At 40.6% G+C, this 15,141-nt stretch overlaps 1 protein-coding gene across 8 annotated transcripts in view; it reads right to left on the reverse strand.

Moving 5' to 3' along the window:
- Positions 1–15,141, reverse strand: part of foxp2 (forkhead box P2) — a 91,174-nt gene that overhangs the window by 24,945 nt on the left and 51,088 nt on the right. For 6 of the 8 annotated variants that reach the window (XM_083528197.1, XM_083528196.1, XM_083528195.1 and 3 more), the window contains 3 exons: positions 12,473–12,562; positions 4,168–4,305; positions 2,108–2,197 (listed from right to left, as the gene is read on the reverse strand). In XM_083528197.1, the coding sequence (XP_083384323.1) occupies positions 2,108–2,197; positions 4,168–4,305; positions 12,473–12,562 (318 nt within the window). Of the gene's footprint in view, positions 1–2,107; positions 2,198–4,167; positions 4,306–12,143; positions 12,208–12,472; positions 12,565–15,141 lie in introns of those variants that run through there. The other 2 variants (XM_083528200.1, XM_083528201.1) reach the window with 2 other exon arrangements.

Consider the following 15,141-nt stretch of genomic DNA (forward strand, 5'->3'; position numbering starts at 1 on the left):
GCCTAGTCTGCCTCTTACATAAGGCAGAGAAAAACAACAACAACATCCACAACAACAAGAAGCAACATAAAAAAAGAAAACAGGGCAGCTCAGTGTGAGCAAAGCACAGCCACACTACTGTTTCTTCGTCCAAATTTATAAAATGTATTATTATTTTCATTTTTTTCCGTTGAATTTATATTCACTAAATCAATAGTGTATGCGCAATTACAAGAATTCTGATGTTTCCCTGTACGGAGAAAAGCACAGCAAGCATCTTTCGATACACAGTTATAATGGAAGCCTAAGGGCTGTTGCAGCATTCTGTCAATAAATGCAAATGAACAGTTATGACTGCCTCAGGATGACACAAAGACAAGGCAAAGTATTCTCAAAGCTGTTGCTATGCACTTTTACCAAACTTTTAAACACTGGCTGTATAGAGTCGTTATTTCGGATAATAACAGTTCCCTAAAGGTCATGTGGTTTAGAGAAAATGCTCAGATTCTTTTGTGTTCTTTTGTGTTTCAAGACAGTAATGAACAAATCACAAATTATTTTTAAAAAGTTGTCTTATCTTGGATTTGCTGTATGTTTGGGTGGCATGATGGTACCGAGGGTAGCAGTGCATTTCCATCTAGCGATACCTCAACCAGTATACAGTAGTTAGTAAAGGTGTATAAAATATTATACATAACTTTGACTAAGGAAAATGTAATACATTTGGACTTCCACTATAATGGGGATTCGAGTTTTAATTATTAGTACAAGGTAAGGTCTAGCAGCTATTCTATTAACTATTATTATGGTTCAGGTTATACAGTATACCAGTGTAGTGAAAAGTTTGCATATACAGTATTTTTACACTGTGTAGCGTGTGATTGACATTTCTGAGTTGTGTCTCTACTGAAGTCTTGTATCTGTCAAAGTCTAGCATTCTATAGTATTTCTATGCCCTATGAACTGAATTCATTACCAGGTTTTAGGTGCCAGTTTTAAAATTGCCTGAGTTTGGGTTCTCAGTGGACTCTGCGTACGCTCTCCAGGGGTCTATTAGTAAACTAGGATCTCTAGCAAAGGGCTTCCACAGACACTCTGAAGGCTTCAGCACTTGCTCTCTTCTCTTGTCAGAATACATTACAACCTGGTACTCAAGTCAGTGGAAGAAAACTTCCCATTTTTGCCTGGAATTACAAGAGCGAGCAGAGTAGAGCAGGCCCCGGAGGAGCTCTTCAACACATCACACTTCAGCCTCGGACACGTTCTCTGCTGTGGTAGACCTTCCTGTTTTAGTTTAGATGTGGGGGTGGGGGTGGGGGTGTATAGAGAAAGCACAACTTGTGATGCGCTCACTGGAAAACAGGCTGCATAATGGAGCGAGCCATGTGGATTGGCCTCTGTGTCTCAAGAGAAATAAGGGAGCAATTTCTATTCCATATTTGATGGTGGAGGCCTGAAGAAATTCTATTCACAAATCCAAACAGAAACAAAGCCTTCGGGAGGTCATGCCTGCTTCCTCTTGGCTCTGCATAATGGGACACGGGAAGAAAAAGATGAAGAGACAGGGTGTGTGTGTGTGTGGGGGGGGGGGGGATCTGCCATATACCTGATCAATTTAACCGCTTTAACACATTCTGTTTGGATTTGGGCCCCCCACATGCAGCGTTTTGTTTTTGATGCCTGTCGCCCCATGTGTCTCTCTCTCCCACTTTCTGCCTCTCTGTCTGTAAACTGACTGTCAGCATGATTTATGAGCGTGTTGTAGACTAACTTTTCAGCTCGTCGGCCTGGACCGGCAGCGTTGCTTCATTAATCAGCGGACCCTGTGTACGTCTGTCCCATCCTGTGTGCTACACTGGGCCTTTAACAGCACTTGCTTTGCATCCTCTAGCAGCCTGACACCTGCCAAAACCTACGTCTGTCTGCCTGCCATACTACACTGTCAGCACAGAGATTTCCTAGCAGCCATTAGAAGTTTCCTTTAATGTAAAACCAAGACTCCTCCCAGTGTTTTGCACAGAGTCAGCAGAACCTGCTTTATCGCTGAGACTGAGTGTAGTGCAACTTTCTTCTGTCACGGAAGCCGCTAAAATGTGTGCGGGTTTGTCTGCGTGCCATTAAGCTGTACCTCTTTCGCCTGCTTGGTGGGATGCTGCTGCTGCAAAAGCTGGAGATGAAGCTGCTCCTGCTGCTTCTTGTAGAACTCCTGCAAGTGTTGCTGTGGACAAACAGCCACATACAGAATGAAAACATTGCTGTGGCTCCTCTAAGCTATAAAAAAGCCATCGTCAATAACAGAGGACAGCAGTGTAATCAGTGCACATCCAACTCAATTGACAGTGCCGTTTTTAATAATCTTTTGGGGGCTTTAACTTTTATTGCCACAAACATAAAACTTTTTAACCAGACATCTGAAATACACGTGAATAAACAAATCCAAAGCCTGTCCTGCATAAATACCCTGATCGAATAGTCCAGAGCTTCTCCATATGGACCTTAAATGCTCCCACACAATATTCCACCAGGAACAATTAATCACTTGCACTATATATTTTTGCTCTGATACCCTGACAGGCAGTGAAATGCTGAGAAGCACTCTGAGGAGCAGATTCATCACTGTGAATTAATGCTTGTAACACAATTCTACTCAGCACCATGAAGAGCAATGTGGACTACTGTACATCTCCGAGATAAAACTGCACCAAATCACTCAGGGTTGTTAATAAAGATTTTCTTCAAAGCAAAGCTCGAGAAGCTAGGTCTTTCCAGCACTATGAAGAGAACTTTAAAGAAAGTCTACATTTGAGTATCAGTTTCTACATAGTGTGGTGAGTGAAGCTAGGGCACGCTGAAGTATCTCCTGTCAGCCTCACTTATGTCTTTACTGCATCAGTCCTTGAAAGATGTCCCCACTGAAAACACCTAATTATACGCCTGTCCATTATTGTTTCCCTCATCTAATGTCAAGTACGGGAGCGTTGGAGGAAGGGTGTGTGCACTTACATATGTCTATGCCTATGGAAGACTGATATCAGTATCAATTTGAGAAATTTGACATTGTAATAATGACGCTTTATCAATTTCTAAGAATATTGCAGGAATTCAAGTCCCGAACAAGTCTAGTGATATTTGAAGTATCAAACAATTGACAGAATTTTTGATTATTTCTTACCAATTGCTTAATTTTCCATTCTTTCTTTCTATAATTATTTACAAATTAATAATTTATTTTCTATATTTTTCGATGCTTTCTCAGAAAAGTAAAACTTATAATGGATATTAGGTATCATAAAAATAAACTGAAGTGTTGTAATGCTAACTTTTATGAAATATATTCCAGTCCTAGGTTACGGTCCATAATTACAGACATATTCATGTGTATTAGGGATGCTTTTTTTAGGTAACTATGTAGCTGAACACAACAAATTGATGAGTCAATATTTCAAATAAATAGCCTCAACACGTGCAAAAAATTACTTAGCATTGAACAGCTCCAATTTAATAACAGAAAACCAACATTTCCCATTTTAGACAAAGTGGCAAAACCTTGACAGCCAATTTAATTCATTTACTAGTCGAATGCATTTGAATATTAAAGAGCCTATAATTTTATACTGGCTCATAGAGTAAACATTAGCAGGAGTGCGACAGTGCCTGTTCATATTGCATTAACAGCAGTCAAAAACTGTAAAAAAAAAAAAAAAAAAAAAAAAAAGGAATACATTTGAAAATATAGATTTGAAAATAAAATAAAATAAAAAAAAACTTTTTAAATGAACTTTAAAAAAATAAAATTGGATTTAAAGCTGTAAATACAAATTACACACTAAATAAGTTATCAGTAAAACTCAGAGGCTACATGGCTGCTTGTTCACTAAACATGCTTACTACATTGAATGTAACACAATCACCTTCACCTTCATTAAAACATCATTTAACAGGCATGATTAGTCATTGACAGTCTTGTGCTCAGTATGATCTATATGAGACCAGCAAAAGAGACACATCATGTATTCACATTTTAAAGTTAAATAATGCATATATTTGCAATGTTATATAAATACATAATATTTTAATAATTGATTTGGTGGTTACTTATTTAATTAACTAGTGCCCTAAGAACTAAGTATTTCTTGGTTGTTTTGTGCATGTGTGTGTGTGTGTGTGTGTGTTTGTGTGTGAGCGCACCTGCTGCAGCATGACTGCCTGCTGTTGCTGTAGAAGTGCCTGGAGCTGCTGAGGTGAGAGAACCTGCTGCTGAAGGATCTGCTGCATCTGCTGGGGAGTGATTACCTGTGGACTCATCATGGCAACTGACACTGGCACCTAGACAGTGACAGAAAAATGATCAGTGCTATCTTTTTTATGATCACTGATACAAATGTGAGGTTGAAGCACTGCTAGCTCTTCCTGCTTGAGTTCCACCAGTGGAAAAAAGATCAGCATTTCTAGCCTTCCATGCTTTTTGGATTATATATGAACAGAGATTAAGCACATGAAAATAAGACGAATTGAGATTTAATGGCTCAAATGCAAAAAGGCATTAAACTGGTGAAGCCGAACCAGATCTCCTCCTTATAGATAACGTCATTATATTCACATGGACCATAAATGTACATGCTGGCACCGTTTTCTAAATTCAGCATTAATGCAAAGCGTTGGTAATAAAACAAAACCCCTGCAAATGAAGAACAACACAGGCATTTGGTGGTCAATTATTATAATATGCATATAAAGCATTATGCAGCAATCAGATCAATCAGAGGTTCACCTGACTATATGTGTGGATGTATGTAGTTTAATATGTGTGTATGTGAGAGTTTAATGTTTTTTTTCTCACTGTGAGCACTGTGTCTACCTTTGATGCAAAATGATTAGAATAACCAGTTGGTTTTTATTTTAATCAAGTGGCACCCTCTGGGCACAACTCTGGGCAATATTTTCTACAGGTAAATACCAACAACTATGGAGGTTAATTCATGACAGTTTTTTGTGGAGGAAAAAAAAACCAAATTTATTATCAGGAGTGTATATTTACAGTACAGTATTCCAGGTTGCCTTATTTCAGGTTAAAACGTAGTGTGACAGTGTTGGTCAGTACGAGCAGCGAGTGGAGGCCCATGGGGTGTGAGCATTGTGTGTGGTGCGTCGAGGGCTGTAAAGACGCGGGTGCTTCTCACGACGGCTAATCAAGCTGCTTGATTGCTTTCCATACATCCGAGCTCTCGGGGCCTTGACACGTCCTTGTTTTGCTCTCCTCGCTCGCCCTGGCTCAGGTTCCCCACTTTGATTAGCAGAGACATTTGCATGGTCACTACACATTTTTCATTTTAGAAGTCATTATGCATTAGTGCTCCTGATCGCCCAGCTTGACTAATCCTGATGAACTGAGTCGCAGAGATGAAGGTCACACTCTATCCTCACTGCACATTCATATTCATATTCAAACAAATCCAAGCACCATTCTTCATTAGACTGGCCCCAAAACTCAACAAGCTCTGCCATGGAGGAGTTGAAACACACACAGCATGCCCACACACATACACATACACCACACACTATCACTCGCTCTAACACTCTTGGGTGGATGTGTAAGTAATAGGAGAGAAACAGGGAAAAAAAAAAAGAAAAAGAAAGAAAGTAAAAAAAAAAAAAAAAAAAAACAACGAATAAAGCAACAGAATCACAAATTAAACAGCTGCATGTAATTATGCAAATCTATGCTTACACCTTCAATGTTATTAAACCTTAAGACACATTTGTGATGTGTAATTACCCCAAGTTCAACTGGGGTTCTGCGTCGGACTAAACGACAATACAAAGACCAAAGCATAGAAGCGCAAGTGATGTTCTCATTACGCTTATTATTTGTCTATATAAATAAGCTTTCGGTGAATAACAAAAGAACCCTTGGTGTTTCTACAGTCCACTGAATGCAATAAACATGTAAATTTCACAACAATGAGGTATTAGTTTATTTATCTATCCAGTCCGATTACATGCAGTAAAATAGGCAGTGAGTGGAAAAAACGCGATTTCTACTCATTTCAGAGGCACTGAGCAAGAAACCCACCCTCACAAAGGGAGAGAGAAAACAGCAAACAAATGAAGTCAGGAAGCGCCTTTCAGGCTTTCATTAGCTTTTTAGTGGAGAGATGGATGATAATCATCTTCATTTCATCGCTCTTCCAAACAAAAAGAGGCGAGAGGAAAAAGGCAAAGTGGAAGGCCCCGACCCATTCACTGGGAGCCCTGCACAATGCTAATTCCTGCATTTAACGGCGTGCTTTTCTGCCTGACGTATCAGAGCTTGAAAGATGAAAGCAGATAAGTAATTGCTCTCCTGGTTCTTATTCTTCACTGACAACCCATAAATTTAATTTTACACACACGTTCATTTACATTTTCGAGTATATGACATGATAATTGGTGGAATATAACACCTCCATTCTGCTGGATACTGCACCGGAGGATGATTGACAAGTCGGGTGAATTGAAAGGAACAGAGGCTGAATTGCCTCTCCTGGAAATGATTTTGCAGAGAAGGGACAAAATTAATGAGCATTTACAGGAGGGGTCGAGCGGTAAACATGCACACACAATAGGCAGCTCTCTCTCGCACGGATGCCACACCAAAAACACAAACCACAATGGTGAAGAACACCCTCGATGGTGAGGCCGAAAATCTATTACGACACAAACTCATGACCAAATGATAGTCTTCAAGAATCAACCGTCCCATTTGAGACATTAATTGGAAAAGTTCTGTTTGGATTAATCTTTCTGAACCGCCATAACTTCGATAAAAACAAATAAGACAACCTATATTATATAAATTGTTGAAAATGATGTGCATTTTGCAAATTGCCAATTCCAAATTGGATGGTCATAAAAAGTCCACACTGGCCTTCCTGAATAAGATGAGGAGGATCTTTATAGCGCTCATTCCCACTCACAGCATTTGAAAAGCTCTACTTAAAATTCTTGTTCATCTCATGAGCAGCAGATCAGGTTCAAAATGTCAAGAAATGTGTTAATGCATTAAAATAAAAAAATATAATAATAATAATAAAAAAAAAAGACCAGGACGTTTAAAAAAATTCTTGTACATTACAACACTGCAGGGTTTAGATTCTCCTTTTCTGGAACTTTTAAATTGTTTAAAATCTTTCATGATCTTTAAAAAAAAATTATAGAAGGTGAAAATTGCAATCTGGCATTGGTCCAATTACAGTGCTATGATCCAAAAAGGGACCCACAGGATGTAAAGCTAACATAAACTCTGGAAACTGCATTGCCTATGCATAATATGTTCAATTCTTTACACAGGTGAGAATAAGGCACTATACTAGTGCCTCTTATTAGAAGCTGGAAAGTGCTTTACACATTCCTAAGCACTGTTCACTTCCTTCCCGCTAGTCTGACAAAGTGCTATTAGCACTGCTTGTTTATCCCTATTACAACAGCCTGGAGTGCTGTGTTTCGATTATCACCAGCCCAGATACACGGGCAGGGTTAGAGCAGAAACAGTTAGCAGGAGCCAATTCAATACACCATTTCTGCACCACTGATAGGCTAAGTAAAGGAAGGCCCATATTAGATGTGTTGAAAAAGGCAGGCTGGCTGCTGAATAGGGTGAATAATGTGGCCACTTCAAAGGTTGCGATGATGGCGGTGCTCGCTACAGATACTGTTAAGATAAACAAAATGAGAAATGGAGGGGCAGGTGGTGGTAATTACTTCAGCTGCTTGGCAGTGAGAGGTGGGGTGTTAATTAAGGTGTAAAGCTCAGTTTGATCAGAGCAGGAGGGCACAGATACAGTGGAAGAGGGAGAGGGTGATTCCACACTCTCGGTCCCACTACAGTTTGTCTCATTCGCAGACTCCTGGAACAGGAGGTCTTAAAGTCCTGACCTCTCCTTTAATAACTTCTGCAGACCTGACACTGTTACTTTATTCCAATTATTAGCAATTGCTGTTAAACATGCTGGGGGCAGTTACTGACATGCATAGCCAGGAACGAACCCATTCGCATACCTTTTATAAAAATTCTCAGACATTTTCACACGCACACACACATACACACACAAAGAAAGGTCGTTTGGATTAAGGGATCAATGCGAGTGATCCTAAGTAGCAGAGTTAAGTAGATTACAGGAATGATTTCCCAAATCAATTTATTTTTCAGTTCAGCAACACAGATGGGAAGTAATGCATTTAAAACAATGATAACGTGGACGTAGTGCTCTGTAAGAAGTGCCAGAAGGGTAATGGTGATACAATAGATCCCTCCAAGCAGATTTATCACCATGTAGATAATCATGTGTTCATTTCCATCAATACAGGGAAGTATCAGTACAGCTGTGGACGACAGATGGAAGCTTCTGTGCTGAGCCTGTCTGTGCTTTCCAGGAAACTGTAATGAGTCTTAAAATCCTTGGAAGAAGGCAGAGATAAAAAAAAACTGAAGAAGACCTTTCAAATATGAATGAACCCCAGCCAGCTGAACAAGTGCTCTTGATCTTGAGCCACGGAAGATGAAGCAAGGTCTGAGCATGCTTGGAAGTCCTTATAAGATTTTTTATGGACTTTTACATTTTTATATAAAAAAAATAAAAATAAAATCTTGTATACACTACCACAATTAAAGAGGGGTACTGTGTAGCATTTCATTAGGAAATCTGTTCTACTGCTCTCTCTCTCTCTTTCCCTTCCTCCTTCTCTCTCTGATGTCACAGGTAATAGGGAGTCCATCGAAATCCAACACCTCATCAAATGACATGCAGTAAATTACATGAGCTTCAAGCAGCTAGGCGAATTTCTGTTCATCATTTGGAAAGACTTCTCTTCACCAGGCTACACATATCAGATCTGCCAGTTAGGATCCAATTAACACCCTGGCCAGAGTAATCAGATTGCATGTGTAAAGGCTGCTAGAACTCGTTTATTGCTCCCATGAATCTTCTGTCAGAAGGTAAATTTGTTGCTACTACATCAAAGCGTGCACACTGTGGCACACTTTTTTTTCTTCCTCTCCCTACATCTAGCCGTAGGGTTATACTCCAACTTCTTTTGCATCACAATGACAAACTCTGCACGCTGTCCTCTGCAATTTATACCGGCAGAAAAAAAAACTTGTTTTCTAGTTATAAAAGCAATAACTGCTGGTGTTCAAGAGAAATATGCACACACATACTTGTAACCCTCCAAAGGTCCTCATGCATGTCTTTTCTTTCCATAAGAATAACTGCTTTTACATAGCTACATTTCTACTTGTGGGCCCACCGGGGAAAGTGGAGTTAATAATAAATGTTAATGTGGGAGCATATGTCTCTGTATAAATTCAGCTGGCTTTTCGCATGGTTCCAGATGGAGAGCTAAGTAGATGAACATGGCACAGGAATGCGGTGCTTTGATGAGAAGTGTGCAGTGGTGACCTTTAAAATGGCGACACACTGAAGATGGCCCAGTGCTCACAGCGTGATTGGGTGGGATATCTCGAAATCCTGGGCTCTCTTCTCATCCAGAAAGCTGTGCCAGCTCACTCAGCCCCTATCTAGGACAATGCATAAGAAGGAAGCCAGGCAGAAAGTCCAGAGCAAGCACAGAGAGTAGGTTTTTGAAAAGTTGCATTTGCTTTTAGACTGCGGACCTAGAGTTAACCAAAGGTCAGCATGTCCAGAGGCGGTTCCTTTTGTCCATGGAAACGTAAACCTTTGCTGGTCTGTGGCTGTTTGCGCTGTGTTCGAGGCATGTCTATGAGCACAGAGGCTCAAAGTGCTTTTGTTCGCTCTTTCATTGTATTTCTCCACCTCCGTAATGCCTGCCCAGCAGCCTGGGCAGCACTCAAACGCCCTGCTGTGACCACAGGCCAGGGGTTAGCTCTTCCTCTTCATTCACCATTCTGACATCTAGAAGGATATGCTCCATCACACATCCCCCAACACATACACATGCTGGCATGCCGTGCTATGCGACTGTTTGCTCAGTCTGTGACTCCTTGCCATTCGTATTCAGTGCACCTTACACGTGTCAGCTTTGGGTTCTGGTAGATGCTCCCACTCTGTTAAATGTCCATTCCACCCACCAGGATGAGACGATTAGATATCATAGGTCTAGGTGCATCCACGGGGAAGCGACAAACAAACAAACCTACATGCAGATTACACATATGAAGACAGACAACTGAGCTGATCTGGAAGGGGACAATTCTCAGGCATGCAGGCTTGCGGTAATCCGTCTTCCCTTTCATCCTCGCCACTCCTTTATTTGTGTTTTAAATGTCAGTGTATAAAACGTGGAGGAGATATTGCCATGCGATGGGAGAGCTGCAGAGACACGTTAGGGCTGTTGTGTGCCTTGGGAAATCCTTGTAAGCAGTGTGGCAACGGCACAGGGATTTACGGGAGAGAAATAGGTGTTTATTGAGTGCTCCCGTGGGCTTACTGGGTAATAATAGACCTGTCACATTACGCAAATGTGGAAAAGCAGCTTGTGTGCACGTCAACAGCCTCAGATGCAGGAGCGGATAGAATTAGTCAAAGAGCCTTTAGACACTAATACGAGTAATTAAAACTGCACGCTGCAGCACTTAGATGCTAACGTGGTAAATAATTTATAGGACGTGATATATGGATGGTTTCCCTTCCTCCTGAGAAGAAAGCGGTGGGATTTGTCACTGTCGCTTGTACACAGGCTTCTGCTTACTTAATGAGGGGCTGTTCAAGTCGTTTACTTGCATGCTGCTGAGCAAGTGGTGGTTCTTATGTGAGTATTTACAACATTGCTGTCTAACACAGGCAATGCTATCTGAGCTGAAAACAATAAAAGTAGCATAAAAACTGATAATGGCGACCAGATCCTTACTTAAGAGTTTACCTTTCCAATTGCTCTTGGTCATTAGAAGATGTTAATAAAGAGTGGTCCAATAGTACTGATAAAATACAGCCTGTAGACATGACTCAACAAGCTCCCGATTCATATTGATTCATATGGCTAACATGAGGCAAGGAAGGAATAAGCAAATGTAAATATTCAATATTTACTATCCTCTGCTGTTATTAGAGTCAGAGCCTGTGTCCTGGCCCAACAGTTGTCACAGACTTTCCTCAGCCAATATCACTCTGCCTCATCTAAGTATTGTGTGGTATGAGTGGTAATTTGCAGTCACACAGTGTGCCTCAAATCCATTCTCTAAGTATACACAGAGCTGGGGAAATTCAATAGGCTGAGCATATTCAATACCTGCTAGACTTTTGTTTTACAACTAATGTCTGTGCTCTGGGGGGGATACACCAAGTTATGAATTCCCTAATGCAAAATGCATATTTGTACTGATAAGTCTGAGTGTATTAACATTCACAATACAACTGATTTGACTGGGAGAGACATGATGGCACCCCGTTGCAAAGCTTATCTTTTGCCACCACATAATTAGACAGACTGGGGTGTGACTCCAATTGAAGGTGTTGCCATTGTTATGCTTGGTGAAAATATTAACAATGAGGGTTAACTGCATTTTTTATTTTATTTTTTGCCTTTTATTTAATTAAATGTACAGCGTACTAATGAGGTAAACCACTAATCCCTGATAGCACTTATTAGCAGCAAAGAGAGCACACTCACACGTCAGATTGAACCTAAAAATACAGAGCCTGGCACATGTCAAGTGCTTACATAATGTTATGCAGGAAATGAAGGCTGCATTTGTATCATGGTGATGTGAGAGAAATGGTCTAATATGTTCTCTGACAGCGATGAAGTAAACAGCTCTGGTGGGAGGGAATGTGCTGTGCACAACGCTAGCATGACCTTTACCAAATCAGTGACAACAGAAATAGAGCGCAACTGGAATCAATATGGCAAATTATCTTGGAGGAGTTCAAATGGCAGCTAGTTAGAATACACTACATTATAGGAACGTCAGCAGCTGCTGTCATTCATATAAGGTTTTTTCTTTTTTTTTTTTTTGCAAGTAAACGGATTGTTGGTTTATGTAAAGGACGGGTTATCGTGGAATGCATGCATATTAATGTAATCATGTCCAACTGCAAATAACACACTGTGTTTGTGACATGCATAATGCCAGATTGAACAGTATTGTTATTCAGACTTTGTTAGCAAGTAAATTGTTGACTACCTTCTCCACTCTTTACAATACTCACATAGTAGAACATTTCTGAGGTGAAATCCTCCATCTCACAGAACCTAACAGAGGCAGAAAGTTCACTATAGAAACGTTAGTTGTGTGCTCCTGTGTCTGTTTGCCCCTTTGTGTGCATATGTGCGTGTGTGCGTGTGCGTGTGTGTGTGTGTGTGTGGGTGTGTGTGAGCGAGCATTTCCTCACAGAACGGCGTCCTGACAGGTTTAGAATTTCAGTGACAAGTCCAGAATTACATTGCCAAATCAAACAGACTAGTGGAACAGAGGAAATCTTTTCCAGAGCACCATGTATTATGGATGGACTTAAGAGATTAACAAGAAGCTGCTCACCTGCAGTGGACGCTGTTTGTCGTTGTTCTTTGGAGACTTCAGGCCACTGCCTGGTTGCTGTAAGAGTAATTGCCTTGCTGCTTGAAGGGCCTGCAAAGAGAGTAGAAAGAGAGTGGCAAAATTTGATTTTTATGTCCTTTTTCCTCTCGACACACACTTATACGGAACCAAAAGCACATAATCCAATATCAATCTCACATGTACTACCTGTTTTTGGCTTGAAAACGGAGCATGGAACATCGGGCAAATATTATACGTTTTTCATGATGAGCCACGTAGCCGTGATGAAGAATAAATACAGTTGTCTAAAGCACCCGTGAAGTGTGGGTGAAAAACACAGCGAGCGCGTCAGTAGAATTGACCTGTCTAGTGTGTGCTCAACTGAAATACCCACTTCTCTGCAAATTACCAGGCCATTTGCATATTCATAATATCAATTTGAAGTAGAGGCAGGCAATGTGAAGTGTTCCTACAAGCTGTAATTAAAGTTGACAAAATCAACATCAGATTACCTTAGGAGTGAATTAACAAGGAGCTGGGGTTTTACACTGTGCATTAGCCGTGCTCATGAGCACAGAAGGGGAAAATGGGCTTTCTAGGCCTAATCATACTGGCTGCCTACTGTGCCTTCTCAGAAGGGAAGACTGCTACCCAATGTTACACTCGTAGCACAGAAACTAGGGGGGGGGGAATATTGTTTTATTCTGCAAGTAAAATGATGACAATAGCAAGAAAGCAACAAAGTGATGCAATGTGTTGTCCATGTCTATCTAAAACTGTATCTACTGTCACATCTAGAGAGGAGACTGTCTTTACAACTGCACCTCCCAAAATCCCAACAAAAATAGATAAATAAATAAATAAATAAACAAAACAATACGTTCACAGATGTTTCTTGAAGTGGAGACTGAGCCAAGGTAAGAGTGTGAGAGAGAGAGAGAGAGAGAGAGAGAGAGAGAGAGAGAGAGAGAGAGAGAGAGAGAGGAGAGAGAGGGAGGAAAAAAATGTCTTCAGATAAAGCGTGACACTACTTCATGAACATTCAAGGGGTTGTTTTATTTTCTGGTGCTTGCCTGTATCCATGACAACAGCTGCCTTCACAGGATGTGCATATGGCACTGGTCTGCCAGCTGATGAGAACAATGTTTGAACTAGTGCATTGAGATGCTGAGCAAACAGGGAGAGGAGAAAGAGAAAGAGAAAGAGAAGGAGAATGGGGGGACAAGAGGGAGCTGAGGGGAGGGAAAAAAAAAGTTGCCACATCTTTACCCTCTGGGAAAGCAGCCATCACCCTGATCAATTATGAAAAGAGAGAGCGAGGAGCTGCCACTGTCTGTCTGGCTGTGGCTCTGAGGAGCCAGGCTCTCAGAGCCCCCCAGTAAACAAACACAACAGAGTGGCGCTAGGTCCTAACAGCATCGATCTGTCTCCTCAGACACATGCACATGATGCAGCGTGCTGATGTGGCCTTATGCTTCAGGGGACGCTGGCGTGGCAGGGACTGCCGGCATGCTTTACTTTACCTGCAGCATGTAGACCCAAGCTCCAAACAAATAACAAACAAGGCATGTCATGGTGCCTAACAAATAGCCGATTTCTGGCTTTTTCGCAAGCCTGGAAATATCACTGCCCCATGGATTCATAATGCCTTACAGGTCTCTCCATTTTAATGTTGAATTGATTGATTAGTTACGGTGCTCATGGTGCTCCTAGATGCATGAGTGACTTAAAAGCCACAGCCAAACTTGCTCCAGGTCTCAGGTCATTACTGGTTTAGATTTGAGATTGAGATTGTAAATTGTGCAAGATTTCACGCCCATCCAAGCGTTGATTGTGATTGTGGAGCTTTATCTACTGCCTAATGGGCTTAGCACAACAATTAGCAGAAGGAAAATGTTTATCTGAGCTGGGATCAATACAGACTCGCTGTCCTTGAGTGAAGACAGACAAAGTCAAAGAAGTTATTCAATAATGTACAGGTACAGGGTTGTACCACTCTTTAATGGCTTCTTCAGTAGAAACAGTGAAAGTGCTGAGTGCAGGAGAAAGCAATCGGCTTCCTAAAGCAAATCAAGCTAGTTTTTTTTTTTCTTTTTTTTCAGCAAAAAGGTACAGGTGAAACTGGGCGAGTATGTTTTTTTTATGGAATTCATCTCATATCCTGCGTCAAGGATAACATGAACATGCAAATCAGTGAGCAAAAGCACATATGCATTGGCTGTGTTGACCACTTTATTGCAAAATTACAAAATAACACAAAACGCAAAATAGCGAAAATATTGTCTAACCCGACCTGCTTAAATGTATATAATGCTGCCTTCTAAGTGCATAATCTTAGTTATCTCGTAATTCTGTACATCAGCTAAACTAACATCCAGTAAAATGCTTTTAAATGTATTTACATAAAAAAATGTGAGCAATTGTTTGTGTAGTGACCTAAATGTGTTTTAATTCACCAGAGATATTTTATTCTATCCAATCTATATACAGGTACCTTGTTAGATATCGACACACAGAGAGATATACTGTATTTCTAACACACTGACACTGACAGTTGCCACTGCTTTTATTCACCTTTGTGGCTTTTACTGTTTATAGTAAAGATTTTTTTATTTTTTTTTAAGTCACAGCATAAAAGCAACAGTTAAAAACACTTTTACTCATTGCAT

Source organism: Silurus aristotelis (genome assembly GCF_946808225.1).
Source record: "Silurus aristotelis genome assembly, chromosome: 24".
Lineage (NCBI taxonomy): Eukaryota > Metazoa > Chordata > Actinopteri > Siluriformes > Siluridae > Silurus > Silurus aristotelis.